Source organism: Acipenser ruthenus, chromosome 6 (genome assembly GCF_902713425.1).
Source record: "Acipenser ruthenus chromosome 6, fAciRut3.2 maternal haplotype, whole genome shotgun sequence".
NCBI lineage: Eukaryota > Metazoa > Chordata > Actinopteri > Acipenseriformes > Acipenseridae > Acipenser > Acipenser ruthenus.
In genome coordinates this window covers 32,883,364-32,900,513 of record NC_081194.1, presented here as the reverse complement: position 1 = coordinate 32,900,513, position 17,150 = coordinate 32,883,364, and the positions used below count along the sequence as shown (strand labels likewise).

At 37.5% G+C, this 17,150-nt stretch overlaps 1 protein-coding gene across 11 annotated transcripts in view; it reads left to right on the top strand.

The window, feature by feature from the left end:
• The window catches only part of LOC117411154 (serine/threonine-protein kinase MRCK alpha-like), a 211,969-nt gene that overhangs the window by 51,021 nt on the left and 143,798 nt on the right, over positions 1-17,150 (top strand). For all 11 annotated transcript variants that reach the window (XM_059025342.1, XM_059025341.1, XM_034018371.3 and 8 more), the window contains exon 2: positions 12,612-12,703. In XM_059025342.1, the coding sequence (XP_058881325.1) occupies positions 12,612-12,703 (92 nt within the window). The remainder of the gene's footprint in view (positions 1-12,611; positions 12,704-17,150) is intronic.

Here is a 17,150-nt window from a genome sequence, read left to right as displayed (position 1 = left end):
ATATTTCACAAAGTTTAAACATGAAAGATGTACAGTAACATACACCCATGAGGATATTGCGTTAGGACCCTTGACCATCTATTTTTTGCTTGTAGTAATGGTCTATCCAAAACAGATCAATGGCTTTCTTTAAAATTACAATACAGTACGTCATTACCCTTCATATAAGAGGTGCTTATTTACAAGGCTTGCAGAATGTTCGCGGAAGGATTTGGTCAGGAGCCGAAGATTATTTTGTTTATTTCTATTATATACTTCTTGTTTTTAAACAATGTACAACATTTTACAGGTATTTTTGCTCATCTAACATCCTGTCCCATGATGGCTAACTGGAACACTGCTGCAGCAGGGTGATCCTGGTTTCATACCCTGATTGCTTTTTTCTTTTTTGGGGGACAGCATTCTTTCTCTGCACTACTCTCACTGAAAAATAAATACATAAATGAATTAATACATAAACACATTGCCATGAGATTTACAGTATGTATTTTATTCTTAAAATAATAAAATATTGTACAGATAATCTCATATATAAGCATTTCATTTCTGTCATTATAAACATATTTGACAATATTCATGTTTTAATAGTGTCACACATGGATTGTGCATGTCCAATAAATAACTAAGCGCTTCTGTTCAAATCTTGTACTCTAAAAAAATGTGTAAATATGGTAAATAGCAAACTACTGTAGGTTAGCAACACTAAAATCAAAAGAAAAAAATCCTTACATTTTTTGAGAGGGAAAGTTTGTCTTGATGCTTATAAACAGTCAACTTCAGGTTTGTTTATTTTTTTTTTAAACATCCCAACAAGTAATGTACACTCTAGACCACAAGGTTGACTTTTTTTTTTTTTTTTTTTTTTAATATAAATTACACAACACGATTTTTTTCTAATTCTCTGACACCGTAGCGACCTATGGTGTTTTTGTTGTTGTACCTTTACTAGATTGCTGCATTTAAATGTCAGGTTCATGCATTAAGAAAGCAGCATCACTTATTTGCTAATTTACAGAAAACGTAAATAACACCTTAAATTTAAAAGATTAGTCTGTGCATTGCCAGAGGCTCTCTTGGCAGCCATTTCTGGGTTTCTTTGTAACAAATAGAAGATCAGGTGTTCCCACAGCTAGCCAATCAGAAGTCATAGGGCTGGGACGTAAACACTTTTTAAAATGCTTGTGTGTAGGTGCTAGACTTTCACATTTCAGTTTTCAGAAACTTGCGTGGCTCCCTTATAGTTTTGTTTCAGATACATTAACCAAATGAAAGAATTTGGTGGCATTTAATTTCATGTTGATATATTACTTCAAGGTTTTAGCACATAGGAGACAAATAGAAACATAAAGAAACTGAAGCAAAATTTTATATAATTCACAGGTAACATAGAATCTGTACTACATATCTCTCCTCTTAGTGTAAGCTGAGCTATGGAGTGTCTTTTTCCATTAAATGTCAACTAGACATTTTTAAGAAACAGATACTGTTTCACAAAAGCACAAAACATAATAAAAAGGTGTCTGTTGGAGTCCTAATGGCATAACAAAACATAATACTCTACTGAAAAAAGTACAAAAAAAATGAGTCTTTTAAATTTTCTCTCCAGTTACGTCTTATAATTAATAAACCTAAAAATGTTAGTTAAAGTTTTATGTATATGTATGTTAAAGTATAAGACGTGACTTTAAACATAAACCTCTGGTTTCACAGACTAGAATTAATTTGCTGCACTAACAGTATAGGCAATTTCTGTGTTAACAAATACAGTTGTAATAATGGAGTTTTCTTTTGCTCAAATACTATGACTTTATTTAAATGGATAATAAATGCAATAATAACAATCCTGCGTAGTGTGAAACCACGTACCTGGGTCATACACGGGCCGCAGCGACCCACTTCAGGATGTGGGTCAACATGCTTTGACCCTGGTTGAGCAAGACAAAATGCATGATGGCCGTTCATAAGCCGACGAAATAACAAATAGCCACGTCTGCATGAAGGTTTTACCTCCACAAGGAACATTTCTGTTTGTTCTGTTTAGCCATATTTAAGGTGTATTTTCAGTTTTTCCAATAAACAAATAAAGAAATGTTAGTTTTAAAACAGTGCTGTGTCTAAGATTTCCTCTTTACAACCCACAATAATGCAATTTTGGACATTCTGTTACCCGGGACAAAACCATTTCAAATTCTAGAAATTGAAACTACGAAAAAGGATTGTATTAAATAATTACACTTTACACTAGTAATGACAAATACAGTCTCAGGTTGCAAGATGCATATTCCTACTGAAAGAATATTCTGGTGGAGGCACCTGTCAATATATCACACATACATATTCAATAAAAATCACAATTTATGTACAGCTTGTGTGCTGTTAAACCTATATTAAGCTTAATCCAAGCTTGTGTATTATAGTTTTAATCATTCCATAATGTGTATTTTAGATAACTTTTTTATTTAAAAATACGGTATACAAAACACTGAAGACCAAAATTATCAAAAAGATTAAATCTAAGGGGGCATTTGAACTATTGCCATGCTTTCCTGTGTACCACTGCAGTATCGCAGTAGCTGATGTTACCATTCTAGGATAGTTCTAACCTCCCCTTTTTGTTTGTGTGATTTACTAATTCCCTTTTGCTACTGCAGTTCCATTCAAACAAAATATGAGGTTGGTGTTACATGTTTAATACAGCTGTAGCTATATTCCAGGTATTTTCCAGCTGCAGGTACAACTGTACGGGCATCTGATAAATATAAGAAAATGTACAAATGAGCTCATCTCGTTCCTTGTAGCTGATTGATCTTAGAACTTTGTTAGGTTTGATCTAAGGGATCCAAGTGTTTCTGTCTTGACAACATGACTAGGTAGTCCAGTCCATAAACTTGCCACTCTTTGTGAAGAAGTGTCTCCTTCCCTCTGTCGTAAGTCTATCTCTGTTTAATTTTAAATGGTGTCCTCTGGTCCTGATTTCTGTACTGTGCTTAAAGTAATAATTTGGGTTAACTATGTCAACTCCTTTTAAGAGTCTTCTCCAGGCTAAGTAGATTCAGTTATTTTAGACTTTCGTTGTAGCTCAGTACTAAGTTCTGGGATTCGTCTGGTTGCTCTTCTTTGGAGAGTCTTATATTACATGTGGGGTTTCACATATTGCATGTCCCATCCATTTTCAGGTACTCCTTTCCAAACATCAAATACTCATCACCACATACCTCAACATGAATTACACATTTCTGAGTACATGGAAATCTGTTGTTGGTTAAAGCACATTTCGAAAGGCAAAGATAATGCAGTTACTGAACATGTTACCAATCACAATGACTTCCGTATGGCCAGTCTTCGGGGAGAATTTGTCATGTGCTTAGTGGTGTCATTGCCCATGTCATTGATTATTATTATTATTATTATTATTATTATTATTATTTATTTCTTAGCAGACACCCTTATCCAGGGCGACTTACAATCGTAAGCAAATACATTTCAAGTGTTACAATACAAGTAATACAGTAAGAGCAAGAAATACAATCACTTTTGTCAAGCAAAGTACAAGTGTGACAAACCACAATTCAATAATACAGCAGATAATAGTGATAGTTACATCAGGATATGATTAAATACAAAGTACTATGGGTTAAACACTTGGCAGATTACAGTACTCTGAAGTACAGGATTAAATACAGTAAAATAGGGGGCAGATAAGAGCAAAATAAAGCACATTTACATGAAGGGTGATAGTGTCCCAGGATACAAACAGAGGAGTTCTACAGGTGCTGTTTGAAGAGGTGAGTCTTAAGGAGGCGCCGGAATGTGGTCAGGGACTGGGCAGTCCTGACATCTGTAGGAAGGTCATTCCACCACTGCGGAGCAAGGGTGGAGAAGGAGCGGGCTCTGGAGGCAGGGGAGCGTAGCGGAGGTAGAGCTAATCTTCTAGTGCAGGCGGAGCGGAGAGGTCGAGTGGGGGTGTAGGGAGAGATGAGGGTCTGGAGGTAGCTGGGTGCAGTCTGGTCAAGGCATCTGTAGGCTAGTACAAGAGTCTTGAACTGGATGCGAGCGGTGATCGGGAGCCAGTGGAGCGAGCGGATGTCATATGTGATGTCAAGTGTGACAGGAAAGCAGTGTGGAGTAGTGGTTAGGGCTCTGGACTCTTGACCGGAGGGTTGTGGGTTCAATCCCCAGTGGGGGACACTGCTGTTGTACCCTTGAGCAAGGTACTTTACCTAGATTGCTCCAGTAAAAACCCAACTGTATAAATGGCTAATTGTATGTAAAAATAATGTGATATCTGTATAATGTGAAATAATGTATAATGTGACATCTTGTAACAATTGTAAGTCGCCCTGGATAAGGGCGTCTGCTAAGAAATAAATAATAACATACACATAAGGGTGCAGAGTTAAGGTTGCGTGGCTACCTTAACTTGCAATTTCCTAACCTTTTGGACATTTGCAAACAGACGTTAACGTTACTTTAACGAAGTTTTTGCCATTGAATATATATTAAATCTTAAATGTAAGTGCTGTTTTTGGCTGCTTAAAAAGCACAATTTGGCTACTTCTTCATCAGCATTTTTACTATAAAACATTGTTAGCCCTATTAAACTTTAGTACTGTAGAAATGCCTAATGTTCTTTTCATTGCATCAGAAGGACAATTGACTGGATTGTACAGTTGTGCAGGAATCTGGAGATGTGTGCGTGACTTGACTCTGCAAGTAAAGTACGTGCCGGTTATCGGAGACGGAGACTCCAATTCGTGTACCATCAGTAGTGGCACGTAGGGAATCTGGTTCCTAAAACCTATTCAATGGCATGGTACAGAAAGACTATTTTGATTTCCACATGGAAAAGAGATCGCTTCATCGGTGCGCAGCATCGAAATTATTCTTAAGTTGATTCTTAAGTTAACTCAAGGTTCTGCCTATTGAAAAAAGTACCGGAAGTCCGTTCCGGCTCAGCTACACCACTGGTTGTCTGTATAAACTGTTCCTCCCAAAAAACCCTGCTTTCCCCCAGGGGTTTGTGTCAGCACAGATTCCTAATTCCTCAAAACAGCAGAGTAAACAGACTGTTTCCTGAAGACATGGCAGACTGGGAGGGTTGGCTATCTGTTTTGAATCATTTCCATTTTTCCATTTGGGTTTCCATCATTACACAGCCATTTTTACAATCTGAAAAATGTGGAGTTGGATTGTTTTCTCTCTGTTGCATTTGTGTACTATAATGGGGTGAGTTGAAGGGCTTGTAGTATTCATAAATATTGTGCTTATTGTATGTACATTTTTATTTTTTTTTTACTTTTGTTGATTGTTTTACTGTATTTCCAAGTCACTTTATTTTGTACCCTAAAGGCTTCTACCCACCAGACGCAATGTGACAAGCGAAATTGTGCAGCGATGCGACAGCATCTTTCACACCATAGGCGACACGACAGGCGAAGCAGGAGTGGCGCCGGGGTGGCACTGGAGTGACGCAAAATAAATAAGATTGAATCCTATTTTTTGCAATTTGTCGCGCGTCAACTAGGGCATTGAGCAATCAGAGAACAGCTTTAATGCACATGATACAGAAGGGTGAAGCAGTATCCACAATGACGGAGGAAACAGTAATACTTGCTGTTGAAAAAATACCCAGAGCTTTATGACAAAGGTCATCACAATTATAAAGATACAGATTTGAAAGACAATATATTGGAGTCCATTTCGAAGGAACTGGGTAAGCCTGGTGTTTGTGATTTTGTTGCCATATGTGTGGAAATTCCATCAGACAAGACACTCATAATTTCCATATCATGTTGACGAATATGTCTTGATCATAAGTCTTGATCATAGTTTTGTCAATAGCAATTTAACAGTTGTATAGAACTAGCAGTTTTCAAACCTGTTGCATTGCCTCTGTGTCACTTCTGGTGTGTGGTCATGTTGCTGCAAAAGTATCTCGTCGCCAATTTAAAAATTGCATTGCGCCTGGTGTGTGGCAGCCTTAAAAGTATCTCATTTGAATTAATTTCACTGGTGGAGAAAACCTGCTTTTTCAATCGGCCTACTAGTGGAATCCATAATCTCTGTAAGCGACAGATAAATTTAAAAGCTACTTGAAGAACAATACAGATGTTGGCAATGGCAGAGAATGAGGAAAACATCATTCTAGTTCTTTGGGAAGTTCAGAAAGCTAACTACAAGGCCTGGCAAAATATAATACAAAGTTAGAAATGGTACAGTATTTTATAGTTATTAATTAAGTATTTTGTTTTTTGCCCAGTGTTTTTATTTCATTTATAACGTCTGTGGAAAACATAACTATACATGTAAAATGTGTTTATCATGTTTTGTCCTTTGCTAGCATATCATTTTCCCCAGGGCAGAATGTAAAGTGCTTAATGTTCTGCTCTTGCACAGGAAGTTTTTACTCTGCAAGCCTCAATTGCGATGTGACCCCATTCAGACTGGAAATCACTTTTACTGTTTGACAAGGCCAGGCACAGCACTTCCTTCAGTATGCTAACCTATATTGACTGTACTGACTGACCCGGTTTAATTTCTGCTGTCATTTGACAAACGCTCTTTCTGGATTCATTATAGAGCTCATACATGGCCTATTACTTTATGTAATAGGGGATATTAAAATGTATTTAAAAAAAGGATTATTGTGGAATTAATACAAAACCCTGAATTAGCTAAGTGATTGATTGTGGCTTTTACTCGTGGGAATATTACTTGCACAGTGTTTCCATCTGGTAAAAAACGAATGCAAATTGGCCGCTAACAAAAGTCAAGGTCAGCTACGATATGGTAGAGCCCTCATTGAGAGGGCACTGTTGCTATTGAAAAACAATTTTTCTTATCATTTTATCGGTACAGGACTAGTTGCTTTTAGTCGGTGCAAAATATTGATTGGCAGATTTTGGTGGATAATAAATTAAATTGTGGCCTTGTTTAGTATTTTCTGTCCAATAAATGTGAATTGAGCTTTCGATACAACAAGTCAAAATGAAAAAGCTAGTACTTGCACAGATTAATTTAGAATTTGATTCACAGATTATTATTTTATTTATTTATTTATTTATTTATTTATTTATTTATTAGCAGACGTCCCAGGGCGACTTACAATTGTTACAAAATATCAAATTAAAAATATCACAATACAGAATATCATAATAAAGGTAAGAACAGTTATGGAAGTACAATAAGATCAAATTTATGTGAGAATTTAAAGAATACAGTAAGGTATAAGTAAGAGCAAGTTTGACTAAGAGCAGTTATAACTTATATGGAGTAAAGTACAGTAAGAACATGTAGTGAGTGATAAATGGATGAGAATGATTTCCCAATAAGAGCAAATACAAAAAACATGAGAGTGGTTACCTATAAGAGTAAAATCAAGTACAAGATATAGTTATAGTTAGGAGCAGTAGTGGAATGCGGCAAGGTATGGAGCAGTTCAGTGCAAGCTGATGCAGGTACTGGTACAATTGGGTGCCATGTAGTCCAGTATAGTCAAGAGTTGTGACTATGGTACACGTGTCTTGAGGAGGCACCAGAAGGAGGTCGGGGACTGAGCAGTCCTGATATCCATGGGTAGGTCGTTCCACCACTGAGGGGCAAGGTTGGAGAAGGAGCGGAGGAGGGGTACAGCTAGTCTGCCGGAGGTGGAGAAGCGGAGGGGGTGAGAGGGGACGTTCCAGCGGGCATCTACTGTCTATTAGATGCCTGTTATAGCTGGAAGCTGATTGGCTGATGATGCTGAATACTTTTCTAATGTTATTTAGTACCTGCTACAACAGTGAATTGACGCTTTTGTTAGCTCATCTGCTCCTTCTGTGTACTGTAACAGTCGAACAAACAAGCACTGTTTGTTGTGAAGAATCTCATGTATACTTCAGTACGTTTTACTGTAAAGAGCAGTAACTAAAGAACTCATTTTCCTTTTATGCCTTTTTGAATTATTGTTACTGTAATAGACCTACATTCATCCTAGAGTGCTACATTGTGCTGAATAATAATCAACCACTCCAGCAAGTGATACAGTATCCATAATGTATTTTGAGTGTGGTAACATAATGATTGTTGCATGTACAAGTAAGTGGTTTCATTGGTATTTAAGTTTTTTTTGTGCAACAATATTAAAACGAAAGGGATTGTCTCACTCCCCAATGTGTTTCCTTTCTCTCAATGTGTTTCCTTTCTCTCACAGCACTATGTAGACCATTTTTCTTCAGATTCGCAAGGGCAACGCACTGTAAAACAATTCACCATTATTCTACGATTAAAAGACTGGTAGCAGAGCATTTTCAGTAAAATTTACTGTAAACCAATTTACGGTCTCTTCTGTAAAAATAACTGCAATTTACTATTACAAATCTACATGATTTTACAGTTGAATAATTGTTTTAATCTTTATATGAGATGTTCTTCACTGCCATTGCATGGGGAAATACATTTAAATTCATGTCATACCGATCGAAAATAACTGTTAAACACTGTTGAGTTTTGAATACCATTATACACAGCTGTAACTATTACTGTAGTGACCCAGACAACTCAGAAGACCCGCTACTGTGGTTATGTGTTGTACGAGTTGTGTGTATTGTTAAGCTGGTATGCATGTGACTTGCCGACCCCTGTGTGTGACAGTTTTTTGAGTGAGATATAGTACCTGCTACAGTGTGAGATTGGAAGCCAGCTACAGTTGTTTGTGGTTAATAAATAAAGCACTGAACGCCACTCACCTTGTCAGCAACTTTATTGCTGCCGCCGCAAAGAAAAGGGACGGCGGTACATTATATTCACACAATTATTGTTTTGAGATTCAGATTTTATTAGTGAGCTCCCCTAAATCCGTTGTTTAGAAAGATACAGGGTATTAGTGCTTGGGACAGAGTAGCTGTCTGCAGTGTGGGTGCGTGCATTCGCTGCTGAGTGACAGGCAGGAGAGCAAGACGGAGGCTGAAGTTAATACACCCTGCAGGTGAACAGGATTTATTTACATATCAACACACTGAACAGCTCATGTGACACTTCCAGCAATGGCAACGCACGGAGCGCATGTAACACCATATATGAAAACTTAGATGCAAGCTAAAATCTCTGAACTAACCTTCTCTGTTCAATAATAAACTAACGCTGCTGAAGAGATTGATCATGGCAGACAGACTACTGTACTGTATTTCACAATAGAAAGTGAAACTTGGTGTTGTTGTAAATCTCTGACTACATGACTTCATTTTTATAGCTCTTGTTTTTTGATGCCTTGGGCAACAAATCTACACCTGAATTAATCTTCCTTGTTAAAATACTACTTTGCCTACAGGGCTGCATTTGATTGATGAAGGAAAAGATAGCAGCAGAAATTGAAATAAATGTTTTGCAGCTTTACATGTTAAAATGTGCTGTGGCGTATAATATTGATTTCCTGTGTTGTGGTATTGGACACATCAGCATGGTCTAGTGCCATAGAGAAAGGATTATACTGCTCTAGACCCTTGCAGTACAATAAACCACAACCTTTAGAAAGCACTGTAGAGCACAAGAGACATTGAAAACTACTGGTTCTTACTGTAATAAAAATGAGGAGACAGGTTTTCCCAAATGTCTCTTGTTAAACTTTGGCACTTACATTGCATCTTTTGTACACTTTTTTGTTGTTGTCTAACTTAGACCCTTTTGTAGATATAACACCTTTATATGGCCGGGCCTTTTATGGTAACTTGGCTGTTTTTCTACATGTGAAATGTTTTTAGACAGATGTGTACTTGTGGAAGAGGCAAACTGTGTTGCACTGTACGCATACCTATAGTCATGTAGGAGATGAATATTCTCATTTACAGAGGTATCCCGTAATTGCCCATAACATAAAGAAACATCAATAATTTTATCTTTTATCTAACTATCTGGAAAGCCAATTGTATTACTTGCTTAAGGAGGAAGCTAAATGCAGTATTGATGCAGAAAAAAGCAAAGGACATTCTTTTTGTTTTAATTTTTGTGAACTTGTCCTTACTAGGCTTTATTTTAATATATATATATATATATATATATATATATATATATATATATATATATATATATATAAAAATCGTGTCTAAAAACAAGCAAAAAAGAGAATTGCCATAAAGCACTGATTAGCTCACCATGAGAATTGTTCTAATATTATTTATTTTCTTTTTACACTAAAAAGAAAATTCGCAATGGATGTAAACTTAGATTGAAACTCCCGCCCATCGAGAACCCTTGGCAGTTTCAAGGATACATGCAATCTTAACAATATTTATTTACTCTGATTTGTTCCATCATCTCCTGCATAGCGTTTTATTTGTGCAGACGTCATCTATTCGATAAACGTTGTACATAATAGCCTGAAATACTATCTATGTATTATTTATACAACCTTTAATGGATCATTGACAGTTGCCTAGATTGCTACAGTAAATCCAATGAGTGTTTGCATCCCCTACTGAAACAACATGAAGTGACATGATGGAAAGTACTACAGCTGTTTACAATATCCCCCACTAGTGTATGTACAGAACTGTAATACCATCCATTACAAAAAGGAAAAGAAGTCTAGTAAGTGGATTTAATGCATCAGTTTTTATATCGAGATGTAAATTTCTCATATATTCAAAATAAATGTACTGTATGGTGGCCATGTAAAACCACAGTTGATTTGTGAAAGCGGTTTTTCATATCCACCAGAGAACTTTGAATGACCCGCCTCAACTTTTTTTTGTGTGTGTGACCAACAAAATAAAAAAAGTGTATTGTATTTATTCTTGTGGCAAATCTGGTTAGACAGAGACAGTTTTAAAATATAGGCGTACAAAGGCGTACAAAGCAAACTGCAATACCTCAAATGATATGTAAGTATAATGTATAAACACATTTTAGAAGTCATCCTTCTTGCAGAAAATGTGCGTACATATTGGTAATTGCTGGATCAAATATTCAAACAAATGTTTTTTTTTAAATGTGTCCAGAAGCAAAAACGACAACTTTTATTCATCATTTTGATAGAATATTCAAACATTATTAGTTAGTCTCAGCACTACTGTATTCATGAGCATTCCATTCATGTGCAATATGCGACACACACAGACACACACACACATAAACTCTCCAATATTTTTGTTACTGTGTCAGCAGTTTTGGTTAGTGTGTGTTTGACCCCTTACATAAAAAGTGTGCATTCCAGTGCTGAAAGAAAACTCATGTATTACTGTGTAGTCCTGGCTTCTCATAGCAGGAGGTGCTAATCACATTCATGGCCAGGAGGAGATTAAGTAAAATACATTAAAATTGTGCTTCAGACTTTTTTATTTTACGAAATACAAATGTTAATATATATATATATAGGCTTGCGTTCTAAATGCTTTTGATTTATAATTGTAATAAAGCCAAAACTATGTAGCCTGTATACTCCTTTACCCCAAATCTCTAGAATCAATCTCATACTATATTGAATCATCACAGCCAAATTGATTTTCTTTTAAGCACAGTAAATAGGCAGCAGCAGAACATGAGTTATAACACAGCTGCTTGCAAATGACACCCCTCCTGGCACAGTTTTCGTATCCTCAACCACAACTGAAGTAAACACCTGCCCAGAATGTGTTCCACCTGAGCTTGAATGACCCTTTTGCAGCGTTACATATAAATAGAACAATGTTAAAGCTTCCAAGGTGTTTATTTTGTGCCATTGTGTCAAAGAGCTTTCTGCCAGATAGAATGGTAATATCAATTCAGTAGGCATTCATGCAATACTGCTGCTCTGAACATAACTGTACATTAGGCAAAAAAAGGAACTGTATGGTACTGTTTCAATAAAGAATGAATCAAAGAAAAATATTAAAAGCACTCCCCAGTGTAGTAGTGTACACACTGTTGTACAGGGCTCTTGCCAGATTGAATACATACTTTGGATTCTTATGGGTCTCAGGGGTTTAAATTATATCTGGATACAGTATGTGCTCTCGAATGTGGGTAGCTGGAAATTGTGCAGAACACACACTTATGTAACTTCCTGTGCTGTCTATACCGGCAGAGACAAATGTTACCTTTTATCTGTTTTGTAACAATTGTTTTGTTGTAGGGGACTATACCATTACAATTATTATTATTATTATTTTTTTTTTAAATTTGTGGTTGTGTAGGATCTGCAAAACCTATTTTTGTGAGCTGAAAGCAGTATGTGAAACTTGATCAATATTGATCAACTTCTCAGACTTGTTACACACGTTCTTTTAAAGGAATTGCAGTTAAATTTGTATCATAGAATGTCACCGTCGTGCTTGTTCTATTTGTTTTGTACCAGTAAACCAGAAGTACTATGCATTTCATCTACTCTTACTCTGTTCCGTAACTCATGTCATTTAAGGATAACACATTTGGTTTTATAGCTATGTGCATGTTTATCAGAGCAAAAGTGGCAAATAATATAACAGTTCAAAACATTAATATGGAATTCAAGTTTTTGCCATCCCCAAATATGGGCCTTGCTGTTTTATTTGAATTGTAGATTAACTTTATAGTTTTTTGCAAGGATTTGTACATCTGTGTTTATTGAAACAGTCTAGTCCTTCTTGTTAATAATGCCTTTGTTTTTCTTTTCTTTACAGCCAAGCCCTTCACTTCAAAAGTGAAGCAAATGCGCCTACACAAAGAAGACTTTGAAATCCTTAAAGTGATTGGACGAGGAGCCTTTGGTGAGGTAAGCGTCTTGGCTGGATTCTTATTGTCTGCTCCCTTGTGGAGCGCACGCAGGGCTCTGCTGCGAAATCCTCAGATGCTCTGCATGGAGTGTGGGGATGAAGTTCAAGTTTGACAGAAACGTCATAACAAACAGCACTTTGGTAAACTTGACAACTGTTTGCGGTCCATGCACGTTGTACAGCAGCCGGTTATTGTTTTGTACTCTTTTAATTTAAAACATTCTCCTATTTCTATGTATACAGTTCTCCCATTTCTTTAGTTTTTCAGAAGAAGCCTCCTGAGCATCTAAGAGAGCCATTTTTAATGCAGAAGAGCTGCTCAGTTACAGTAGGACAGTGTTGCACCTTGCATCTGTTTTCAAGGATTCACACTGTGCTGGTTAACTGACAGAGAAACAGTCCGTTATGGAAACGAATTATGTCCAACACGGCCCAAGTGTCGCTTACACCATAACACTTGATAGAAAAAAAAATGCAAAGCATAGCTAGGGATGTTAGTTTCCATTATATATGCTAAACGTTTAAGTTGTGATTGGTGTACTGTATTTTTGTATAGACTATGTGTACAGCCTTTAATTTTATGTGGAAGAAATATTGAATGTGAAATAAATTGGCCTACACTGAACACCTTCTGTGTTGACACTGAAGCTAATACCTTTATGTGGACTGCATATTTAAATGCATATGACAATGGTTAAATGTTTAGGCAACATTTTAAATCTTTAATACTTGGCTCACATTTTAACTGTTAACACCCCTAGTCATAGCCTGTCTAAACAGTAAGTGCTCAATATGACCTTAACAGCATCCCTTATCAAAATGTCAATCATATCTTCCTTACCTGTTGGTCTACTGTTGCTTCAGTTTCACTGCTGTAAAACGCATACTTTTCTCCTGACATGCGACCCTAAGCTGGTCAAGTGACTTTTGAACCACCCTGTATAAAGTATTTTATCCTCTGTTCATCTTCATTCCTTCATCTTTAAGTGGCTGTGTCCTTCTAATAATGCCAGGGTCGCAGAAGCCTAGTTTTTTTTATTCACAGGCACATGCCTTCGAGCATGTGATGGTTATAAAAATCTGACCTGATTTAACAGAAACCTGCCGCACACCACAGCTATGCAAGTGATTTGTGCGAGTCATATAATTAGCCTGCAGAATTAGTCTTTTCTAACAGATCTGTAATGTTTTTTTGAAATCCTAGGAGCGACGATCATGTTTACTGTAAAATAAGTATTTCCTTGTGTCATACAGTTAAAGGGCTCCCAAGCAGCAGGGTATTCACAATTGATTGCATTAAGCATAATTTGGAAGCTACGTTTAATTGTACTATCTATAAATTACATTTAAATATTTACCGTAGCATCATGTAAAATGGATTCCTTCTGTAGATCATTAATACAGATCAGGTTCGTAATATTCTGCATCGGACCCAATGCTGGGTTTTCATGCTTTCACTTATTTTTGTCTTCACTGCAGATCATTGCTGCAAACTTAAGTCCAAATAATCAATTTGAGTTGAGTGTTTTTTTTTTTATTTAACCATGAGGGGAACTGGCCTGGGAAATCTGTGTTTTCTATGGCCGTCTATAAATACAAGCTGTCATCCGAAACTTTAAACGCTCAATTATAAGATTTTGATCCAACTAAATACAGACTTTGTAAGAAATGTAAACACATGTTTCAAGGAGAATTTTAATATTTGCAAAATATTTGACAAAAAATTGTCATCAAAAACTATCGTTTAATTTTTACATCAGGGCATCTCCTTAAAATAGAAGGCAGTCTGCTTTTACTAGGAGCTGAGTTTTGTTTGAACCTTAACCTCCTTCCTGACAGCTGTAACCATGACTTTTGACAACCCACTATGCTGGCCTGCAACCATTCTGCAAAGCAGCCAGGTCACAGGTAGGAGGCCCAAATGAGGCCTTTGAAATCATGGTTTATGAGTTCTGGCTCATGATTGATTGGCCTTAAAGAGGAACATGGTTTGGACATGAATCTCAGTTATCTTACCTAATGCGTTGTTGTTTAGATTCACTTTCCATATCGTTTTCTATTTCATGTATCACATCCTGTTGGCAGGAGTTTAAAGCCCTTCAACAAGATAACAGAAACATGTATAATCTCTATGTACATCTATTACACCAGAGAAGTGGTGGGCTTGTATAAAATCTCCACCATATAATAACCATCAAAAAAATACCATGTTAATATCATGTGTAACATGGCAGCTCTCACTCACGTTTGTTTGCCCCAATAAAAACGTAGACCCGACACAAACTTGAGGTTTTAGCGCTTTTTATGTGCACTTTTAATAATACAAAAATAAACAAAAACAAAATAAACACCTAGCTCTGCTCGAGCACTAACTATAAACATACAGGAACACACTAACTATAAACAGGACAGCTAAGTTGTTTACCTGTTAACAAAGAAACACCCTGTTTTACACACTGTATTACGGTAACACACAGTGCCTCTCGTTTGACTGCTCGGCAGCAGGGTACACCTTCCTGCTTCCTTCTACTCTGCAGTGCAGAACAGATTGGCTGTCTCCCTTTTAAACTCTGCACCTGGCTTTAATTTACAATAACTGCCAGGTGCAGGTGATAATTTAACAATTAACAATAAAATGAAACAATTAACACACACATTTGCACGTGTGTTTGGCAGGGAGGATTTGAACCCCCTCCCTGTCTTGCTACACATGCTACACAATGCAAGTTATAAAATGAAGGCTGGATTAATACTACTGTAAATTGCTGTCAATAACAAACAACACAAAATAAAAATCACACTTCCTTTCACTGAATGCTTTAAACTTTTTTAGAGTCAATACAATTTGTACAACTTAAAACACCCTAAGATGTACAATTTTTTAAACTGCCAGAGTATATTATTCTACCTATAATTAAGATCTTTCCATTGCTCAAAACAGTTTGTTAGAAAAATTAACATACAAAAAAATTGCTTTGTTTACTGATGGTAAACAGAATTAGTAGATGATCTGTCATATTGCTTAAAACACAAACATTTACGAATGCAGGTTATTAAGAGCAGAGAAACGTTATTTATTTATGGCACAGGGTAAAATATGTTTAGCAACACCATATTTATATGTACAGTTCCCTTGACATTGCACAAGTAAGCTTCCAATGTTGTGACTAATGATTATTACAAATATGTTTTTACAAAAAACAGTTCCTTTTCAAGTACGAAATGTAATTAATTACTGTATAGGTATTTACCTCCTAAAGACCTGAAACCTGAATTACTGTATACCAAAGCTGCTCATCAAGCCTGTGACGCAGTCATGGCCCGCACCCAAGGGCACAAAAGGACTGTGCTCACAGATCTCTGCACAATTTTTCCTTTCAAGACTTACCTGATCGGAGCTTGTTCAGATAAGTACATCGTTGCTTGTATCTGTATATATTATGCATTTATTGTGGTTTTACACAAATCATATGTGTACTATATCTTAATTTTTATTTTAATTCTCGTTTTTGCCTGTCTGCAACGTGGTGCTCAGCAGCACTGCGCAGGACCGAGATACACTCTTCGGTTGTGGTTGCTTTAAGCAATTTCAACCACAGTATCTTGATGCCGTGAGTTTTTTAGCATCACCATGGCGAAGGCTATTGGTCCATCCTAACAAGCAGGCTTCCCTCAGTCTCGTGTGTGGTACCGACTGAGTGGTTTTGTCAGTGGCTCTTACAGATGAGCATCTCTGTACGTTGCCACCCACGGTGACTACGAACCGGTGGACCGAACAGGGACCGAGGTTATCATACTGGTCCAGGCGCCGTCTCGGAACGTACCCGTATGGTACCGTACCCGTACTGACCTGGTGCTAAAGTCACCGGTCTGGTACCAAACCAGTCTCACTCGGGTCTTGACCCGCCCAATCGATATCTATAAGCAGATTGAGGCAGCACCTGTACAACTGTGTCTGTACACTGCATTGCTTGCTCCATTGATGCATTGCACTGCATTGATGCCTGGGTTCTATCCCTGTTGGACATGCAAAGCCAATCTTCTATTGAGGACAAGCACAGCAGGTGCTCTTCATGCCTGGAGCCAGAGCACACCAAGGAGGCAATGGCTAATCACAGCTTCTGCAAGTTTTTTGCCCCTTTTTGCAAGCGCACGCTTAAGAAGCGGCTATCCCAGCACTCCCGAGTGGCGCATCCAGTAAAGGCGCTCCGCGCGGCGTGCAGGATGTGCCCTATAGCCTGGAGATCGCAGGTTCGAATCCAGGCTATGTCACAGCTGACCGTGACCGGGAGTTCCTAGGGGGCGGCGCACAATTGGCTGAGCGCTGCCCGGGTAGGGAGGGCTTAGGTCGGCAGGGGAATCCACAGCTCACCGCGCATCAGCGACCCCTGTGGCCGATAGGGCGCCTGTGGCTCTGCAGCGGAGCCGTCAGATCTGTGTTGTCCT